The 21,393-nt window shown below is 45.5% G+C and overlaps 1 protein-coding gene across 3 annotated transcripts in view; it reads right to left on the bottom strand.

The window, feature by feature from the left end:
• ITCH (itchy E3 ubiquitin protein ligase) overlaps window positions 1-21,393 on the bottom strand; it is a 779,961-nt gene that overhangs the window by 561,238 nt on the left and 197,330 nt on the right. For all 3 annotated transcript variants that reach the window (XM_069243816.1, XM_069243814.1, XM_069243815.1), the window contains one exon: window positions 11,072-11,196. In XM_069243816.1, the coding sequence (XP_069099917.1) occupies window positions 11,072-11,196 (125 nt within the window). The remainder of the gene's footprint in view (window positions 1-11,071; window positions 11,197-21,393) is intronic.

Here is a 21,393-nt window from a genome sequence, read left to right on the forward strand (position 1 = left end):
CTTTTAGCTTTTAGGTAACATGTTTGGATGCATTTTACTATCCATCTAGCTAGTCCTTGCTTTGAGATAGGGTTACCAGTATGTGGTTTCTGGAATGCCACAAATAACTGTATTGTTTTCCTAAATGATTTAGTTCTATCAATGTAATACATTATAGCTCTTTTAATGTCCAATGTATGCAGCGCTCTTCTGCTACAGAGTCTGGCTGTGGGAAGAAGACTGGGAGTTCCACTGTCTGATACGAAACAGTGATATCACCTTTGGTAGAAATTTGGGGTTTGTTCGAAGTACCACTTTAGGTTTGTGTACTTGTATGAACGGTTCTTGAATAGTGAAATCTTGGATTTCACTAACTCTTCTTAATGAGGTAATTGCAACTAGTAATGCAACTTTCCATGTTAGGTATTGAATCTGACATGAATGCATAGGTTCAAATGGTGGACCCATGAGTCGTGCGAGTACAATATTTAGATTCCACAAAGGCACTGGGGGTGTTCTTGGTGGTATGATGCGTTTTAGTCCTTCCATAAAGGCTTTGAAAACAGGGACCTTAAATAGAGAGGTGTGTTGTATATTTTGCAAATACACTGAAATAGCAGTGAGATGTATTTTGATGGACGAAAAGGCTAAATTTGCTTTTTGCAGATAAAGCAAGTAGCCTACAATGTCTTGAATTGATGCTGAAAAAGGGGCAATCTGCTTAGATTGACAGTAAAACACAAACCTTTTCCATTTTGTTCGCATAACACTGCCTGGTAGTGGGTTTTCTTGCTTGTTTAATTACTTCCATACATTCTGTTGGAAGATGTAGATACCCAAATTCTAAGACTTCAGGAGCCAAATCACTAGATTGAGTATTTTGGGATCTGGATGCCCGATTAGATGCTGGTTTTGCGTTAACAGATCTGGTCTGTTGGGGAGTTTGATGTGTGGTACTACTGACAGATCTAACAGTGTCGTGTTCTAGGGTTGACGTGCCCACGTTGGTGCTGTAAGTATGAGTTTGAGTTTGTTTTGATGCAGTTTGTCGACTAGAAATGGAATGAGCGGGAGAGGGGGAAAGCTTAAGCAAATATTCCTGACCAGTTGATCCACAGAGCATTGCCCTTGGATAGAAGGTGTGGGAACCTGGATGCGAAGTTTGGGCATTTTTCTTTTTCGCTGGTGGCGAATAGGTCTATGTCTGGCGTTTCCCAGTGATGAAAGTATGTTTGTTGATGATCTTGGCTGAGAACATCTGCCAATTGGTTGTGTATCACTGGAATGTATTGTGCTACCAGGTGAATGTTGTTGTGTATTGCCCAGTGCCAAATCTTTTGTGCTAGAAGGGACAGTAGCGATGAGTGGGTCCCTCCTTGTTCGTTTAGGTAATACATTGTAGTCATGTTGTCTGTTTTGATAAGAATGTGTTTGTGAACGAGAAGAGGCTGAAAGGCTCGCAGTGCTAGGAATACAGCTAGCAATTCTAGGTGATTTATGTGAAGTTGTTGGTGTTTGGTGTCCCATTGTCCTTGAATGTTGATTGTTGAGGTGTGCCCCCCATCCAATCATTGATGCATCTGTTGTAAGTATGGTCTGAGGCACAGGGTCTTGAAATGGCCCCCCTTTGTTTAGATTTGTGGAATTCCACCACTGAAGTGATATGCATGTTTGGCGGTCTATCAACACTAAATCCTGATGTTGACCTTGTGCCTGCGACCATTGTTTTGTAAAGCACTGTTGCAAAGGCTGCATGTTTAATCTTGCATTTGGGACAATGGCGATACATGATGCCATCATGCCCAACAGTTTCATTAAAAATTTGACTGTGTACTGTTGGTTTGAATGAATTTGTGCTAATATGCTAATACATTGTGGAATGCTTGCACTCTTTGTGGACTTGGGCTTGCAAGTGCTGTTTGCGTATTCAGTGTGGCTCCTAAATACTGTTGAATTTGCACGGGTTGCAGGTGGGATTTTTGGTAGTTTATAGAGAACCCTAGTGTGTGTAGGGTTTGTATTATATAATGTGTATGGTTTTGACACTGTGTATGACCACTGGATTTTATTAGCCAATCGTCCAGATATGGAAAGACATGAATGTGTTGCCTTCTTAGGTAGGCAGCAACTACCGCCATGCATTTTGTAAATACTCTGGGAGCTGTTGTTATCCCGAAGGGTAACACTTTGAACTGGTAATGTTTTCTCTGTAATTCAAACCGGAGATATTTTCTGTGCGCTGGATGGATGGGTATGTGAAAATACGCATCCGTGAGGTCTAATGTTGCCATGAAATCTTGCTGTTGTAGCAGTGGGACTACATTCTGTAATGTTACCATGTGAAAGTGTTCTGATAGGATGTAAAGATTGAGAGTTCTGAGATCTAATATTGGTCTCAAGGTTCCATCGTTTTGGGGAATAAGGAAGTACAGGGAGTAAACCTCTGCTCCTATCTGATTTTGTGGTACAAGCTCTGTGGCTTGTTTGAGTAATAGTGATTGTACTTCTTCTTGCAACATGGAGATGTGTTGGGAGGAGAGTTTGTGTGGTATTGGAGGTATATCTGGGGGAATTTGTGCCAATTCTATGCAATACCCATTGCGGATAATAGACAATACACAGTTGTCTGTTGTAATGGGAATCCAATCGTTGTGGAACGTTTGTAGTCTTCCTCCCACAGGTGAGGTGGGATTTGGGAAGAGATATAGTCCCTGTTTTGGCTGTGAGGCTTGTTTTGTTGGCTGATACTTTACCCTACCTCTGGGGAATTGGCCTTTATAATTTCCTCTAAACCCACCTCATTGGTATGGAGGCTGGTAAGATGATTTGGATTGTGAGGTGGATGTCTCAGGTTTTTGCGCTCTAAAACCACCCCTGTATTGAGGTTTCCAAAATTAACCTCTGTATTGCGTGGTATACAGAGCACCCATGGCTTTAGTGGTGTCTGAGTCTTTGTTCATCTTTTCAATGGCTGGCTGTATCAACTTCAGGGCCAAAAAGCTGTTTTTCATTGAATGGCATATTAAGGACAGCCTGCTGAATTTCAGGCTTAAACCCTGACGACCGAAGCCATGCGTGTCTCTGAATAGTAACCGCAGTATTGATTGTCCTAGCTGCTGTGTCTGCAGAATCTAGGGCTGATCTAATTTGGTTGTTAGTAATAGCTTGCCCTTCCTCGACTATTTGCTGTGCCCTTTTTTGTTGGTCTTTGGGGAGATTCTGGATGATATCCTTCATCTCGTCCCAGTGGGCCCTATCATACCTAGCCAATAGCGCTTGGCAGTTGGCAATCCTCCATTGGTTGGTTGCTTGCGATGCTACTCTTGCCAGCAGCATCAAATTTCCTGCTCTCCTTGTCCGGTTGTGGTGCATCACCAGATGACTGAGAGTTGCACCTTTTCCTAGCTGCACTTACAACTACAGAATCAGGAGGCAGTTGTTGAGTAATGAATACCGGGACAGAGGGAGGTGGTTTATATTTTTTCTCCACTCTGGGAGTGATGATCCTGGCTTTGACTGGCTCTTGAAATATTTGATGTGTGTGCTTTAACATGCCTGGAAGCATGGGAGGGGACTGGTAGATAGTGTGTGTGGAGGATAATGTATTAAAAAGAAAATCATCCTCAAAGGGCTCGGTGTGCATGGTGACATTGTGGTATGATGCCGCCCTAGCCAGAACTTGTGTATCCAGTGCTATCTTCCGGTGGCGATGATTTGGAAGGATAGCAGTCTTGGCTGTTATCCGCAATGGGATCTGGCTTGTAGAGATCCCACGGATCCACATTGTCCTGTAGTGAATCTACAGAATGTACAGGAGACTGTGCAGGTGTAGGAGTAGTAGGTGGAGAAACAAGCAGGTGAGGAGACTGAGGAGGTGAAAATTGTGGAGGTGGAGATCTTTGCTTAGGCCTTGGCACTTTAGCCGATGGCTGGTCAGTGTCCAATTGTTCTTAAAAGGCCAGCTTCCTCTTAGGCTTCAGAGGAGGTGCAGTTATGATCTTGCTAGTGTCTTTATGGATGTGAATTCTGGCATGCCTTTCATCAACGTCCTACATCTGTGGGAGTTCCTTTGAAAATGTATGGCTTTCTTTAAGTTGATTCTGAAGTCCAGGCTCCTCTGTGTAACTGGGTCTTTTCAGCTTCGAAGCCGGTTTTCTCGGGATCGAAAGGCCGGAAGTGGATGTTGGCCTCGGCTCTGAAAGAGATTTGAGGCTTTGACTCAAAGGGTCGGTGTTTGCCTGTTTCGGAGCCAGTGCTTCGGCTCGAGTCCGAAGGCTTCAGTGGTGTGCCCTCTCTCAGTGCCTAAGTTTTTGCTTGGTCACCGGAGGTCTTTTTGAGGGTCGAGCCATGGCCTTCTGGCAGAGGCGTTCCCAAGGCCTTATGTTTGGGCTTGGATTGGACAGGGGCAGGCGTACTCACATACTGTCCTGCCGTGACCGGTCTCTGTCCTCCTCGGACTCTTGCTCGGAATCGGACCCTCGGACGGAGACTGCAGTGTGCATGATCTCCTCTTTCTCTACGTCGAGACGTTCAGTGCTTTTCGACACCATTTCTAACCTTCGTGCTCTTCTGTCTCGTAGAGTCTTCTTCAAACGGAAGGATCTGCAGGCCTCACAAGAATCCTCTTGATGATCTGTAGAGAGACAGATCACAGGCGAGATGTTGGTCTGTATATGGAAACTTGGCGTGGCACTGAGGACAGAAGCGAAATGGAGTCCGGTCCATGAGGCTTCCACGCGGTCGGCCCGACCAGGCCCGAGTTGGGCATGGGTGCCCCGAAGGGCGAGTAAAGAAGTTGGATCCAACGGTACCAAAGTGTCGATTGGAGATGATACGCGGTCGAAACAATACAGATGAATTAGAGAGTTTTTAGAACTTTTCCGACTCGAACTACCAGAGCGAAAAGAAACACGTCCGAACCCGATGGCAGAAAGAAAACAATCTAACATGGAGTAGATGCCCATGCACAATGGAGCCGAAGAGGAGGAATCACTCAATCCCGTGACTCGAAAACACTTCTTCGAAGAAAAACAACTTGTAACACTCCGAGCCCAACACTAAATGGCAGGACTATGCATAGCATGTGTATCTGCAGCTACACATGCCATCGAAAATATAGACATGTGGAAAATGTCACTTACCCAGTGTACATCTGTTTGTGGCATGTAGTGCTGCAGATTCACACGCTATGCATAATATGCATATCCCTTCCGACATCTAGTGTTGGGCTTGGAGATTTACAAGTTGTTTTTCTTCAAAGAAGTATTTTCGGAGTCACAGGATCAAGCGACTCCTCTCGGTTCCATTGCGCATGGCCATCGACTCCATTGTTAGATTTTGTTCCCGCAGAGGGTGAAGGAAAGAGTGATTCAGTATAGAAATACAAAGAAATGTCCATGCAAATGTAAACACATATGTAAAACTTAAACGACTACAGGCTTCCGGGGACGAGGGAGGTGCATGCGAATCAGCAGCACTACATGCCACAAAAAGATGTACACTGGCTAAGTGACATTTTCCGTTTGATAGCATGTGTAGCTGCAGCTACACATGCTATGTATAGACTACAAAGCAGTTAGTCCTCCCAAAAGCGGTGGCTGGCCTGTAGGAGTTTAAGTTGTTTGAAATAATGTTTTTAAGACAGCTTGGCCTACAGTGGCTTGTTGCTGTGAGAAGAAATCAACAAAGAAGTGTTTTGTAAATGTATGAGGGGTTGACCATGTAGCTGCTTTACATAAATCAACCATTCGTGTGTATGTTGGTGATTTCTGCTGCAGAGATCTGCTAACTGATTGCCTATCCCCGGAATGTATTGTGCTAGTAAATGAATTTGATTGTGAATTGCCTATTTCCAAATTGTTTGGGCTAGAAGGGACAGCTGAGATGAATGTGTCTCTGTTTGTTGAGCTAATACATGGTTCTCATGTCTGTTTTTATGAGAGCATTCTTCTGTTTGAGAAGAGGTTGAAATGCTTTTAGGGCAAGGAAGACAGCTAATAATTCGAATTGATTTATGTGTAGCTGCTTTTGTTTGGCATCCCAATCAATCAATCAATCACTTGTTAAGCACGCTACTCACCCGTTAAGTCTCAAGGCGCTGGAGGGGTGGGTTGCTACTGCTCGTCAAATAGCCAGGTCTTGAGTATTTTCCTGAAGGTCAGGAGGTACTGGGTCAGACGTAGGTTGGCGGGGAGGGAGTTCCAGGTTTTGGCGGCGAGGTGGGAGAAGGATCTGCCGCCATTTGTGGTACGGTGGATGCGGGGGCACGGTGGCGAGGTTGGCGGAGCGGAGCTGGCAGGTGGGAACGTGGAAGCTGAGACGCTCGTTGAGGTAGGCAGGGCATGAGTCGTGGAGGGCCTTGTGCTTGTGGATGAGGAATTTGAAGGTGATCCTCTTGTTGACGGGGAGCCAGTGGAGGTCTCTGAGGTAAGCTAAGATGTGTATGTGGCATGTGAGGTTGAGGATGAGGCGTGTGGAGGTGTTCTGAATGTGCTGAAGTTTCCTCTGGAGCTTGACAGTTGTTCCAGCGTAGAGTGCGTTGCCGTAGTCCAGTCTGCTGCTGACGAGGGTGTGAGTGACCGTTCTTCTGGTTTCGGTGAATATCCATCTGAAGGTCTTGCGAAGCATGTGGAGGGTGTTGAAACAAGAGGATGAGTCGGCGTTGGCTTGCTGGGTCATGGTGAGCAATGAATCTAGTTTGAAGCCGAGGTTGCGTGCATGGGTGGTGGGAATTGGTGCAGTTCCTAGGGTGGCAGGCCACCAGGAGTCATCCCATGCTGGGCGGTTGGAGCCGAGGATGAGCATCTCAGTCTTATCATAGTTAAGTTTGAGGCGGCTTATCTCCATCCAGTTGGCAAAGGCATGAAGTCCGTTGTGGAGATTGATCTTGAATGGTCGGACTGTTTAGGTGAGCTCCCCAACCGATCATTGATGCATCTATTGTGATTATGGAGTGAGGCACAGGGTCTTGAAATGACCGCCCCTTCATTAAATTGCTGCGATTCCACAATTGAAGGGACATGTGTTTGGCGGTCCATCAACACTAGATCTTGAAGTTGACTGTGTACTTGTGACCATTGTTGTGCAAGGCACTGTTTTAAGGGCCTCGTGTTTAGTCTTGCATGTGGGACTATTGCTATGCAAGATGCCATCATTCCTAGAATCTTCATGATAAATCTTACAGTGTATTGCTGATTTGGCTGTATGAGTGGTATTAAATTTAGGAAGGCTTGTATCCTTTGTATATTTGGATACGCTAAGGGTAGTTGAGTATTTAGGATAGCACCTACGAATAGTTGTACTTGTGCTGGTTGAAGGTGTGATTTTTGGTAGTTTAGAGAGAACCCTAGTGTGTGCAGAGTTTCTATCACATAACGAGTGTGGTTTTGGCATTGTGTAAGATTGCTTGATTTTATTAGCCAATCGTCTAGATGTGGATGTGTTGTCTTCTTAAGTAAGCCGCTACTACTGCTAAACACATTGTGAACAATCTTGGAGCTGTTGTTATGCCAAATGGCAACACCTTGAATTGGTAGTGGTTTCCTTCTATGACAAACCTGAGGTATTTTCTGGGAGCTGGGTGGATGGGTATGTGGAAATACGCATCTGAGATCTAGAGCAGTCATGAAGTCTTGTTTTTGCAGTAGTGGATTAACATCTTGCAGAGTTACCATGTGAAAATGGTCTGACAAGATGTATAGAATGAGGGGCCTGAGGTCTAATATGGGCCTGAGGGTGCCATCTTTTTTGGGAATTAGGAAGTATAGTGAGTATACTTCTGTTCCTTGTTGGGACTGTGGAACTAATTCTATTGCTTGCTTCAACAGTAGAGATTGTACTTCTTGTTGTAATAGAACTGTACCTTCAGGGGACAACTTGTGATATCTTGGCGGAATGTTTGGAGGGGTGGATATCAATTCTAGGCAATAGCCATTGCGGATAAATGATAATATCCAGTTGTCTGTGGTGATATTTTGCCAATGAGAGTGCAACTGCTGTAGTCTTCCCCCCTACAGGACATGTGTGGAGTGGAAGGGAGAAAAGGAAGTCACTGTTTAGGTTGTGTTGTTGTTTGTTTAGAGGTTTGGAATATACCTCTATTTCTGAAGTATTGACCTCTATAGAATCCTCTAACCCCACCTCGTTAATACTGGGTTTGTTGTGGTTGCTTTGTTTGGGAGGTGGAAGCCTCTGAGGATTGTGGTTTAAAATCTCCTAGAAACTGTGGCCTGCGAAATGAACCTCTACATGGGGTGGTGTACAAAGCGCCCATTGCTTTCGCAGTATTGGAGACCTTCCTCCGTTTTTCAATAGTGGTGTCCACTTCTGGGCCAAAGAGGTGCTTTTTATCACAAGGCATGTTAACTACAGCCTGTTGAATTTCTGGTTTAAAACTAGAGGAGCGCAGCCATGCATGTCTTCTGATTGTGATGGCAGTGTTTACACTCCTTGGGCAGATCTTATTTGATTATTGCTAATCACTTGCCCCTCTTCTACTACTTGCTGTGCCCTCTTTTGGGAGATGCTGTACAATATCCTGCATTTCATCCCAATGGGCCCGATCATACCGGGCTAAAAGTGCCTAAGAATTTGCAATTCTCCACTGATTTGCTGCCTGTGTAGCAACACTTTTTCCCTGCTGCGTCAAATTTTCTGCTCTTATCAGGAGGAGGTGCATCTCCTGAAGTCTGGCTATTTGCCCTCTTTCTTGTTGCACTGACTACCACTGAGTCTGGAGGGACCTGGTGAGTAATGTAATCTGGGTCAGTGAGTGCAGGCTTATTCTTTTTTTCGATTCTAGGTGTGATAATCCTAGATTTTACAGGCTCGCTAAAAATTTGGTCTGCGTGTTTAACCATGCCTGGTAACATTGGGAGACACTGGTACTTGGTATGTGTAGAAGATAGTGTATTAAATAAGAAATCTTCTTCTAATGGCTCTGAATGAAAGGTTACCCCATGATAAGCTACTGCCCTGGATATGACTTAGTTGTATGCAGTGGTATCTTCTGGTGGAGAACGTTTTGATGGGTAAGTATCCGGGTCATTATCTGGGATGGGATCAGGGTCATAGAGATCCCATGGGTCTGCCGTACCTCCCTGTGAATATAACGAATGTGTTGGAGAAGGCATTGGTGGTGGGCTGTTGTGAGGTGAGAAAGATAATTGTGGAGAATGAGGAGGAGAAGTATGAAGAAGTATTGGCATCTTTTGTTTTTGCACCTTTGCTGGTGGCTGTACAAAGTCCAGTTCCTCTTGGAAAGCCAGCTTTCTTTTTGTTTTTGAAGGAGGTGTAGTGACAATTCTTCTAAGAAAAACAATTTGTAACACTCCGAGCACAACACTACATGTCGGAAAGGATATGCATAGCATGTGTACCTGTAGCTACACATGCCATCGAACATATAGATATATATAAAACAATTCATCCCTACAGCAGGCCTATTGATTGCTAAGGAAGGGCACTGTATATTAAAAAGTAGACCATATATTTGTATACACCTTAACTGCAAAAAAAACAAAAAATGTTTTTGCTGTGTAAAGGCTAGCGAGTACAGAGTTACATGAAGATAACACAGGCAATACCTGAAATGGGACTACTGCAGCTAGTAATTAAAGTTACTAAAATAATCTTAACATTAAACCTGACTTGATGCCCAAGTCGAATTTATTGTAACTTTCAAGTAAACAGGTTTAGAAAAGTTGCCACAGTTACCCAAGTATTCCATTGGCCATTTGCAGATGCTGGCCACAAGACAGTGTTCTGCCCTTCTGAAAGAAGTGTGAACTACTGTCAGGAAAGAAAACAGAGGCCTGCCACTGAAAGCGGTGTCACCTTTTCTTGGCAGGAAGCTACACAGGGTGTAAGCCCAAAAGGCGAGCTTCAAAGGGGGAAGGTATATGGTGGACACACACAAGAAGGGTTGCTTTTTGGTCTGGTAGACAGGTTGCCAATGCTGACAGAGGGGAAAATAGTTGCCAAAGTGGTTTCCCAAGGGAAAGTAGCCATTAGGTAGCCACACCCTTATGGTAGGCCACCAAGCTCCACACACCATGAAAGGGGTCCAGTCATCTTAGGAGTGGTCAGAATGTTGCACTCTGGGACAGCTAGATGACACATCGCAGTAAGACATCAGCAGGAGGGGAAGGGACCTAGCACCACATTGGCTAGTAACCACTGAATCCCCCGAGGGCATTTTCTGAGCATAATTATGCCACCGCTAGCACTCAGAACACATATCACACCTGCGTTGGAGACAGGACTGAAGAAGGACTGCCCTGCCTTTTCTCTGGACCTGGCAAAAAGAGGCTGCACCAAAGACTGGTTTGCACCCGCTATTCCTGGGTTAGCAAATAGAGGACTGTGCATGTGGTGCCCTGCTTGCAGAAAAGTTGTTCCGGAGCCCCAGACTGAAGAGGTGAACTTCAAGCTTCAGTTGTTAACTTACCATTGCATCTCCAGGGCCACAAAAGTTGTAGAAGCCCACCATGGTTAGTCAGTAGCAACAATCGCTTGATTGCCACTGATCACCGAAGTGCATCCTGGGAGACAGAGTCCCAACGCTCTAAAGTGGCACCGGTGTCCACTGAGCCAGGGAGAGTCATCAAAATGCAGTTTAATCACCCAAGAAGGATACCAGCCTCCACCAAAGGGAACCACGAGTTCCATTGTGAACAGAGGTTATAAGTCATTCAGGCAACCATCACCACACCTCACAGGCAGCACCCAACTAATTATCAGGAGCATAAATGTACCAGTCTGCTCATAACAAGTAGTACTGCATTTCACAGAAAATACATGTTGCACAATTCTACAGTCAACTGTGATACCCATTTCATCTCGTCCAGGTCTGACAACAACGTAGCTCTCTCCTTAAAGACACTGCCTTTAATAACGATTAATTGCTTCCTTCATCTGGCAGTACCATCTGCAGGCTTTCACAACAGAGCCCAGTGATTTGCACGCAGAACAGTTCTGGGTGATATGTAAATGTCTAGACTCATTCATTTACGATTAATATAAAGAGGTGTTCGAGAAAATACAAATGTTAACAGTAACAGTGCAGCGAAAAATAAAAGTTATGTATACTCACGTTTCATATTGTTTGCCTTTAAAGTGTCATGTATATTTAAAGTGGAACTCCCCAGTAAAACATCAGATTTCAAAGTCTGATAACTCCACACCCGGAATAGTAATTTACTTGATGGTGACACGATTCTGAAATGAGAACATGATATCCGTTGATATTTATCTCTGAAATTTTGTACAAAACCGAGGACTACTGACAGCACTTTCTTCTCATCTGCAAACTGGATAATGCCACTTACCCAGTAGACATCTGTTTGTGGCATGTAGTGCTGTAGGTTCACATGCTCAGCATGCTACTGCCATCTAGTGTTGGGTTCTGAGTGTTACAAGTTGTTTTACTTTGAAGAAGCATTTTCAAATCCCGAGATTGAGTGACTTCTCCTTGTCAGTGATACTGTGCATGGGCACTGACTCCTTTGTTAGTATATTTACCCGCACGCAGGTCGAAAAGGAGTGTAGAGGAAGTATAGAGAAAGATGTCTATCCAAATGTAACCATATATGTACAACTTTATACAAGTATAAGGTAACAAACTGCCACAGGCATCCAAGGAGGGCGCATTTGAATCTACAGCACTTCATGCCACGAACAGATGTCTACTGGGAAAGTAGCATTTTCCTTTCAATGGTATGTGTGGCTGTAGATACACATTCTCTGCATAGACTGTAAAGCAGTCCCTCCACAAAAGCGGTGGCTAGTCTGTGGAAGTTGCAGTTGACTAGAAAAGTGTCCTTATTACTCCTTGGCCTTCATTAGCTTGCTGGTGTGTAAGTGCATCTGCACAACAGTGTTTTATAAAAGTACTTGATGTAGACCATGTAAGTGCCTTACAAATGTCAGCTATGGGTATATATTTTCAAGGAAAGCCATAGTGGCTCCCTTCTTTCAGGTAGAGTGTTCTAGGAGTAACAGGAAGTTGTCTTTTTGATTTAGCATAACAAGTCTGAATACATTTGACTATCCACCTAATGATGCCGTTCTTCAATATTGGATTGCCTTTATGAGGTAGTGGGATGGCTACATAGAGCTGTTTTGTCTTCCTAAAGTCAGTTTGGTCAATGTAGATCATTAATGCATGATTAATGTCAAAAATGCGAAGGGCTCTTTCGGCAACTGAGTCAAATTGCAAAAAGAAAACTGGTAACTCAATAGATTGAGTAATATGGAATTGAGTACCACTTTAGGGAGGAACTTTGGATTAGTGTGAAGAACCATCTTCTCCCTATGAATCTGGAAGAATGGTTCTTCCAATGTTAATGCCTGGAGCTCACCAACACATCTGAATGATGTGACAGCAACTAAAAAAGCCACTTTCCGTGAGAGGTCCTGAAGAGGACATGGGAGAAGTGGCTCAAAAAGAGGACCCTTGAGCTTGGTAAGAACAATACTGAGGTTCCATGATGGTGAAGAGGGCACTCTTGGTGGAATTACCCGTTTAAGGCCTTCCATGAATGCTTTGATCACTGGAATCCTAGAGAGGGGTGGATGTTGTCCATTTTGTAAGTATGCAGCTATGGCTGCGATATGTAAGCATATGGAGGTGTAAGCTAAATTAGCTTTATGTAGATGAAGCAAGTAGCAGACCATGTCTTGGAAAGTAGCGTTAATGCGATTAATATGTTTGGGTTGACAGTAGCAAACAGTGTTTCTACTTTGCAGCGTAACATGCTCTGGTAATGGGTTTACAAGCTTCTCTGAGGATGTACATGCATTCTGCAGGCAAATATAAGTAACCAAACTATGACCTCAGGAGACATATCACAAGAGTATTGGGATCTGGTGCCTGACCTTGGTTTTGAGTGAGAAAGTTTGGCCGGTTGAGAAGGTTCTTGTAATGGACTACTGCAAGGTCCAGTAGTGTGGTGAACCAGGGCTGGCGTGCCCATGTGGGAGCTACAAGCATCATATTGAGAGATGTTTGCCTGATTAATCAAACTAAAAATGGAACGAAAGGGAGAGGTGGGAAAAGTGTAGGCAAATATCCCTCAACAGTTCATACATAGAGCGTTGCCCTTGGATAGAGGATGTGAGTATCTGGAGGTGAAGTTTTGGCATTTTGCATTTTCTGCTTTGGTGAAAAGATCTATCTGAGGTGTGCCTCACTTCCGAAATATTTTTGAAGGACTTGCGGGTGGAGTTCCGATTTGTGGACTTGTTGCTGCACCCTGCTGAGCAGGTCTGCAAAGTTGTTGTCCATTCCTGGGAGATACTCTGCCACTAGGTGAATATGATGGTCGAGAACCCATTTCCATATTGTCTGAGAAAGTTGTGACAATTGAAGTGACTATGTCCCACCTTGTTTCTGAAAGCAGTACATCGCAGTCATATTGTCTGTGTGGACTGGGACACTTTTGTGAGAGAGGTGATGAAATGCTTTCAGGGTTAGAAATACTGCCTGAAGCTCTAGGAAGTTTATGTGTAGGGGTTGATGATGAGGATCCCAATGGCCCTGAACTGAGAGGCCTTTAATGTGAGCACCCCAGCCTGCGTGTGAGGAGTCTTGTCAGAATGATCTGAAGCACAGAGTCTAGAAAAGGCCGCCCTTTCTACAGGTTGGTGGTGCTCCACCATTGCAGAGAGCGGCGAGTATGGCAGTATAACAGCACTAGATTTTCCTAGTGACCTTGTGATTGAGCCCAATGACACATACTGCCGTAGGAGACATGTGGAGTCTGGCCTGGGGAGCGATGGCAATGTAGGAGGCTATCATCCTTAACAGGCGAATCACAGTTCTGACCATGTATGATGAGTTCTCTCAAAACAGAGAGGAGAGACTTAAGATTGTGAACACAAGCCGGTTTGGGGTATGCAATCCTCCACTGTGCAATGAGTATAGCTCCTAGATGGGGCTGTACCTAGGAAGATTGAAGATGGGATTTGAGAAAGCTGAGTGCGAAACCTAAGCTATGCAGAAGGCCCACAGTCATCTGAGTGTGGCATTGGCAAATGACAAAGTGCTGGCTTTGATGAGTCAATTGTCTAAGTAAGGGAATAAGTGTATGTTTTGTCTCCTGAGATGTCCTGCTACTACTGCTAAGAACGCCATGAATACATTTGGAGCTGCATTGACTCCGAAAGTCAAGAAGCTTGAATTGGTAGTGTTCTCCAGCAATCATAAATCTGAGATATTTGTAGTGTGCAGGGTGAATGAGGATATGAAGGTAGGCATCCTTGAGATCTAGGGTGGTCATGAAGTCACCCGGTTATAAAAGGGGGATAACATCTTCAAGAATGACCATGTGAAAGTGTTCTGAAAGAACATAGTGGTTTAAGGGCCTTTGGTCCAGAATGGGCCTGAGAGAGACGTTTTTTGGAGGGAATGAGGAAGTGTAGAGAGCATACTCCTGTTCCTTGGTATGTAGCAGAACTGGCTCCATGGCTTCTTGAAGGTGAAGGGATTGAACCTCTTGTTTGATAAGCTGTTCTTGCGAGAGTCTGTGAGAGTGAGGGAGAATGTTTGGAGGAGTGGTAACGAGCTCCAGACAGTAACTATGTTGGATAATAGAGAGGACCCACTGGTCTGAAGTGATTTTGAAACATTGTGTATGGAACTTTTGAAGGCATGCCCGACAGGTGTGGAGTGCGGAAGGGGGAAGGGGGAAAGTAGGTAGTCACTGTTCAGTTGTTGATGTAGAGGTGAGTGTGATGGTGCTCTTACCTCTACCTCTTGTGTTGTTAACTCTATAGGTGCCTCTATAGACGCCTTGTGAGAAGGAATTGGAAGACGGTTTGACCTGAGATGTAGATGCCTATGAGATTGTTGGTTTGTAACTACCTATTAATGTGAGTTATGTGGGGCGACGAAAAGTACCTCTTTGGGAAGGGGACTGGAAAGCACCCATAGCCTTTGCGGTATCGGTGTCTTTTTTGAGCTTAAGGGTGAAGTCCACTTTAGGGCCGAAAAGATGTTCCTTATTAAAGGGCATCTTTAGTATCGCTTGTTGTATGTCAGGTTTAAAACCTGAGTATCTAAGCCAGGCATGCCTCCTTACTAGGAGGCTAGTATAAATACCACATGCAGCAGTGTCCCCAGCATCCAGTGCACATCTAATGGGGCTATCACTGATTGTCTGCCCTTCTGTGACAATCTGTTGTCCCCATTTGCAGTGCTCATTTGGGAGGTATTGGAGGAGCTCCTCCATCTCATCCCAGGGAGCCGGATCATATCTCGCAATTAACCCCTTCTGTGCCGCGGACGTAGTGGTTACGTCCTGCGGCACAGTGCTGATGTGCCGAGGACGTAACCACTACGTCCTCGGCACACAGCCCAGAGGGAGCCAGGGGGGTGGTGGGGGGTGGGGGGGGGGTTGGGGGGGGGGGGGGGTTATGGGAGGGTTGGGGGGGGCAAATTTATTTTAGGCCATTTCTGCCCCCGGGGGGGGGGGGGGGGCAGAAACCTCTTGTTGCCAGGGCACATTTTTTTTTTGTGTTTTTTTTTTTGTATGTTTGTTTTTTTAGAGATGGGGAGCGACCAATCAGGCAAGGGTCGCTCCCCTGGGGGGCAAACTGTATTTAGACCATTTCTGCCCCCCTTGGAGGCAGATTGGTTGATTTTAGGTCAATCTGCCCCCAAGGGGGCAGAAACCACTAGGCACCGGGGATTTGTTTTTTTGGCGCCAATGTCACGCAGGTGGAGCGACCCCATAGGCGAGGGTCGCTCCTGGTGGGGGGGGTGGGGGTTGGGGATGCAAATTTATTTTAGGCCATTTCTGCCCCCCCTGGGGGCGGCAGAAACCTCTAGGCGCCAGGGCAAATTTTTTTGGTGTGTTTTTTTTTTTGTATGTTTGTTTTTTTAGAGATGGGAAGCGACCCATCAGGCAAGGGTCGCTCCCCTGGGGGGCAAACTGTATTTAGACCATTTCTGCCCCCCTTGGGGGCAGATTGGTTGATTTTAGGTCAATCTGCCCCAAGGGGGCAGAAACCACTAGGCACCGGGGATTTGTTTTTTGGCGCCAATGTCACGCAGGGGGAGCGACCCCGTAGGCAAGGGTCACTCCTGGGCAGGGGGGGGTTTGGGAGGGTGGGGGCTTAAATTTATTTTAGGGCATTAACCCACCCCCCTTACCTCCCCCTCCCCCTCCCCCCCCCCCCCCCCCCCCCCGGGGCCGGCTGAGTTGGAGGCCAAAATCCGCAGGAATGGCACTTTGCAAAAAACACCTCTGTTTTCTGTGAAAAAATATGTTGTGTCCACGTTGTGTTTTGGGCCATTTCCTTTTGTGGGCGCTAGGCCTACCCACACAAGTGAGGTACCATTTTTATGGAGAGACTTAGGGGAACGCTGGGTGGAAGGAAATTTGTGGCTCCTCTCAGATTCCAGAACTTTCCGTCACCGAAATGAGAGGAAAAAGTGTTTTTTGGCCAAATGTTGATGTTTGCAAAGGATTCTGGGTAACAGAACCTGGTCAGAGCCCCGCAAATCACCCCATCTTGGATTCCCCTAGGTCTCTAGTTTTCAAAAATGCGCTGGTTTGCTAGGTTTCCCCAGGTGCCGGCTGAGCTAGAGGCCAAAATCCACAGGTAGGCACTGTTTTCTATGAAAAAATGTGATGTGTCCACGTTGTGTTTTGGGCCATTTCCTGTCGCGAGCGCTAGGCCTACCCACACAAGTGAGGTATCATTTTTATCGGGAGACGTGGGGGAACGCTGGGTGGAAGGAAATTTGTGGCTCCTCTCAGATTCCAGAACTTTCTGCCACAGAAATGTGAGGAACATGTGTTTTTTTAGCCAAATTTTGAGGTTTGCAAAGGATTCTGGGTAACAGAACCTGGTCCGAGCCACACAAATCACCCCATCTTGGATTCCCCTAGGTCTCTAGTTTTCAGAAATGCACAGGTTTGGTAGGTTTCCCTAGGTGGCGGCTAAGCTAGAGGCCAAAATCTACAGGTAGGCACTTTGCAAAAAACACCAGTTTTCCTTAAAAAATTTGGGTGTGTCCACGTTGCGCTTTGGGGCGTTTCCTGTCGCGGGCGCTAGGCCTACCCACACAAGTGAGGTATCATTTTTATCGGGAGACATGGGGGAACGCTGGTTGGAAGGAAATTTGTGGCTCCTCTCAGATTCCAGAACTTTCTGCCACAGAAATGTGAGGAACATGTGTTTTTTTAGCCAAATTTTGAGGTTTGCGAAGGATTCTGGGTAACAGAACCTGGTCCCAGCCACACAAGTCACCCCATCTTGGATTCCCCTAGGTCTCTAGTTTTCAGAAATGCACAGGTTTGGTAGGTTTCCCTAGGTGGCGGCTGAGCTACAGGCCAAAATCTACAGGTAGGCACTTTGCAAAAAACACCACTGTTTTCCTTCAAAAATTTGGGTGTGTCCACGTTGCGCTTTGGGGCGTTTCCTGTCGCGGGCGCTAGGCCTACCCACACAAGTGAGGTATCATTTTTATCGGGAGACATGGGGGAACGCTGGGTGGAAGGAAATTTGTGGCTCCTCTCAGATTCTAGAACTTTCTGCCACAGAAATGTGAGGAACACGTGTTTTTTTAGCCAAATTTTGAGGTTTGCAAAGGATTCTGGGTAACAGAACCTGGTCCGAGCCACACAGGTCACCCCATCTTGGATTCCCCTAGGTCTCTAGTTTTCAGAAATGCACAGGTTTGGTAGGTTTCCCTAGGTGGCGGCTGAGCTAGAGGCCAAAATCCACAGGTAGGCACTTTGCTAAAAACAGCTCTGTTTTCTGTGATGTGTCCACGTTGTGTTTTGGGGCATATCCTGTCGCGGGCGCTAGGCCTACCCACACAAGTGAGGTATAATTTTTATCGGGAGACTTGGGGGAACATAGAATAGCAAAACAAGCGTTATTGCCCCTTGTCTTTCTCTACATTTTTCCCTTCCAAATGTAAGACAGTGTGTAAAAAAAAGACGTCTATTTGAGAAATGCCCTGTAATTCACATGCTAGTATGGGCACCCCGGAATTCAGAGATGTGCAAATAACCACTGCTTCTCAACACCTTATCTTGTGCCCATTTTGGAAATACAAAGGTTTTCTTGATAGCTATTTTTTACTCTTTATATTTCAGCAAATGAATTGCTGTATACCCGGCATAGAATGAAAACCCACTGCAGGGTGCAGGTCATTTATTGGCTCTGGGTACCTAGAGTTCTTGATGAACCTACAAGCCCTATATATCCCCGCAACCAGAAGAGTCCAGCAGACGTAACGGTATATTGCTTTCGAAAATCTGACATTGCAGGAAAAAGTTACAGAGTAAAACGTAGAGAAAAAGTGATGTTTTTTTCACCTCAATTTCAATATTTTTCTTTTTCAGTTGTTATTTTCTGTAGGAAACCCTTGTAGGATCTACACAAATTACCCCTTGCTAAAGTCAGAATTTTGTCTACTTTTCAGAAATGTTGCGGTTTCTGGGATCCAGCGTTGGTTTCATGCCCATTTCTGTCACTGACTGGAAGGAAGCTGAAAGCACAAAAAATCGTAAAAATGGGGTATGTCCCAGTAAAATGGCAAAATTGTGTTGAAAAATTGGGTTTTCTGATTCAAGTCTGCCTGTTCCTGAAAGCTGGGAAGCTGGTGATTTTATCACCGCAAACCCTTTGTTGATGCCCTTTTCAGGGAAAAAACCACAAGCCTTCTTCTGCAGCCCATTTTTCCAATTTGTTTTAAAAAAACGAAATTTTCACTGTTTTTTGGCTAATTTCTTGGCCTCCTTCTGGGGAACCCACAAAGTCTGGGTACCTCTAGAATCCCTAGGATGTTGGAAAACAAGGATGCAAATTTGGCGTGGGTAGCTTACGTGAACAAAAAGTTATGAGGGCCTAAGCGCGAACTGCTCCAAATAGCCAAAAAAAGGCTCGGCACAGGAGGGGGAAAAGGCTTGGCAGCGAAGGGGTTAAGGCTCGTGAGTTGGCAATGTGCTAGTGCTTGCGCAGCAATCTCTTTACCTGTGACGTCAATCTTTTTGCTCACCTTATCTGGAGGAGGAGAGTAGCCTGACTATTGGCCCGTTTACATGTGGTAGTAGCCACAATAGAAGCTGGCGGGGCCTTTGATCTTATATATGACAGGTCAGAGGGAGCAGCTTTGTATTTTTTGTCAATTCTAGAGGTGGATAGCCCCAGAGCGGACTGGTTCCTTAAAAATATTTGCAAGACAAAGCATGCCAGGGAGAATGGCGAGGAACTGGATATCCCTGTGTGTGGGCGATAGGGCATCAAAAAAAGTTCTGCTCAATGGGGTCCCTGTGAAGCTCGACATTGTGGAAGACAGCTGCTCGAGCAATCACCTCCTGGTAGGATGTAGCATCCTCTGGTGTTGAAGGTTGTGCGGGGTATAAGTCTATCTGTGGAGATTATGGTTATATCTGTCCCATGGATCTGGGTCCTGCTGTGTTCCACCCAAATCCTCCACAGTACATAATGGGGAACCCTGTGGTGTTAAATCTTCTGCAGTAGGAGAGGCAAGTGAATGAGGAGGGGAGAAGGGTGAAGGAGGGGAGAAGGGTGGAGGAGGGGTAGGGGGTGAAGGAGGAGGAGCAAGAGGAAAAGGCTTGTGAATAGTGGTAGCCTTGTCCTTGGTCTTCTTCAGAGGTGGTGATGTGTCCAAAGCCTCCAGAAAAGATAGTTTCTGCTTGAAGGTAAATGTGTTTGTGTGTGTGTGTGTGTGTGTGTGTGTGTGTGTTGGTGGGGCGGGGGGGGGGGTGGGATGATGCACCCTGTACACTCCTGGATGTGGAGGCAGCATTGACAAACGTCCATAGTTTCCAAAATTAGTTCAACAGGAGCTGGTGCGGCCAAAGATTAGCTATAGTCTTTTGTCTCCAAAGAGGTTGATTCTCTGGTTTTCGGGACCAAGCTTTTCGTCAGTACCGAAGTGGATGTGGAGCTTGGTCAGCTCAGTGTCGAAGTAGTTGGTGCCGAGGGTAGCATTGAAATTACCACAGTCTCGTACCAAAGATGTTGAGGTCGATGCCGAAGTTAATGTCTTGGCCTTGCTAATTTTTGGTGCAGAGCCGGAAACCAGGGCATCCAAGACAGTTTTTCCAGAGTTGGTTATGGCCTGGTAGCAGTGGCGGTCCAGAGACCTCAGTAAGGGGCATTTAGACGTCTTAGAGGGGGCAGGAGGGGCCATTGTACTCAGTTTGCACAGATGTCACCTGCTGGCTTTCGATATCCAACTGGATGTTGGAGTCAGAGTCTTGGATGGAAAATGCCTCCTCCTGTTCCAGCTCCTCCTGGGCGTGCTCCGCCCCAAAGATAAATGGTGTGTCTTCCGGAGTCTTGTGCGCCATCTCCAGTTGACAAGCTCTTTGGTCTCGAAGGGTCCTTTTCAACCAGAAAGATCTGCAAGCTTCGCAGGTGGCTTCTTGACGATAGGGGCAGAGGCACAGTTTACACACAAGAAGTTGGTCAGTGTGTGGGAATTTAGAGGGGCACCGTGGACAGAAGGGAAACTGCATCTATTTCATCAGTACCGCATATTGGTCAGTGCCACATGCTGAAGTAGACCAGAATGGGTCAGGATGCCCCAGAAGGCTTTCAGTCGGTTCCCGAACCGATTGAGTGAGACGAGCGCAATAATGTGAGAAAAAGTGATTGAGAACAATACTGTTGATGGAGTAAAGATGGAAAAAGAAGGTTTCGAAACCAGAGCAAGGGGAAGATAGAGCCAAGATAGACACATACTAACCCAAAGGCAGACAGGAAGCAAACTAACAAAGGAGTCGATACCCATGCACAGTATCACCAAGAAGGACGAGTCACTAGAAAGGGGACCACCTGTCTAGGGAGGGAAAAGATATTCCTAAAGTTGGCATAAGAGAAATTCCTGTTCTAGTTTATGCAGATGATGCTGTTCTTATTGCTCAAAAAGCCAACGCCCTCCAGCTTCTTTTAGATGCTTTTAAAAACTTTGTGGACAGCTTGGGCCTTAGGGTAAATTGTTCTAAATCCTTTGTGATGAAATGCAGCCATAAGCTTGCTAAAACCAAAACGTTTTTACTTAACGACGAGGATATCTTAAACACTAATTTTACTTAATTGGGGATCCAGTTTGATGTAAAACTCAATTTGAAGTTTTTACTCAAAGTAAGAGCGATGCAATTTTAGCGAACTATAGAAGCTCTTTTTAAATTATCTAAGTGGCTAGGCCATAAACCGACAAGAGAAATCCTCTGCATTTTTAAAAGTAAATGTCCCCCGGTAGCCACTTTTGTGGTGGGAGTAGTGGCCATGCAAATAGCGAAGCTCTTCAAATACTTACAAATACGTTTTTAAGAAGGATGCTGGCAGTCCCGCAGTCTACATTTGCTGCTTTTTGTCATGAAGAGGTTGGGCTTTCTTATCCAGCCTTTGATGTTGTGGAACAGG

This window comes from Pleurodeles waltl, chromosome 7 (genome assembly GCF_031143425.1).
Source record: "Pleurodeles waltl isolate 20211129_DDA chromosome 7, aPleWal1.hap1.20221129, whole genome shotgun sequence".
Classification (NCBI taxonomy): Eukaryota; Metazoa; Chordata; class Amphibia; order Caudata; family Salamandridae; genus Pleurodeles; species Pleurodeles waltl.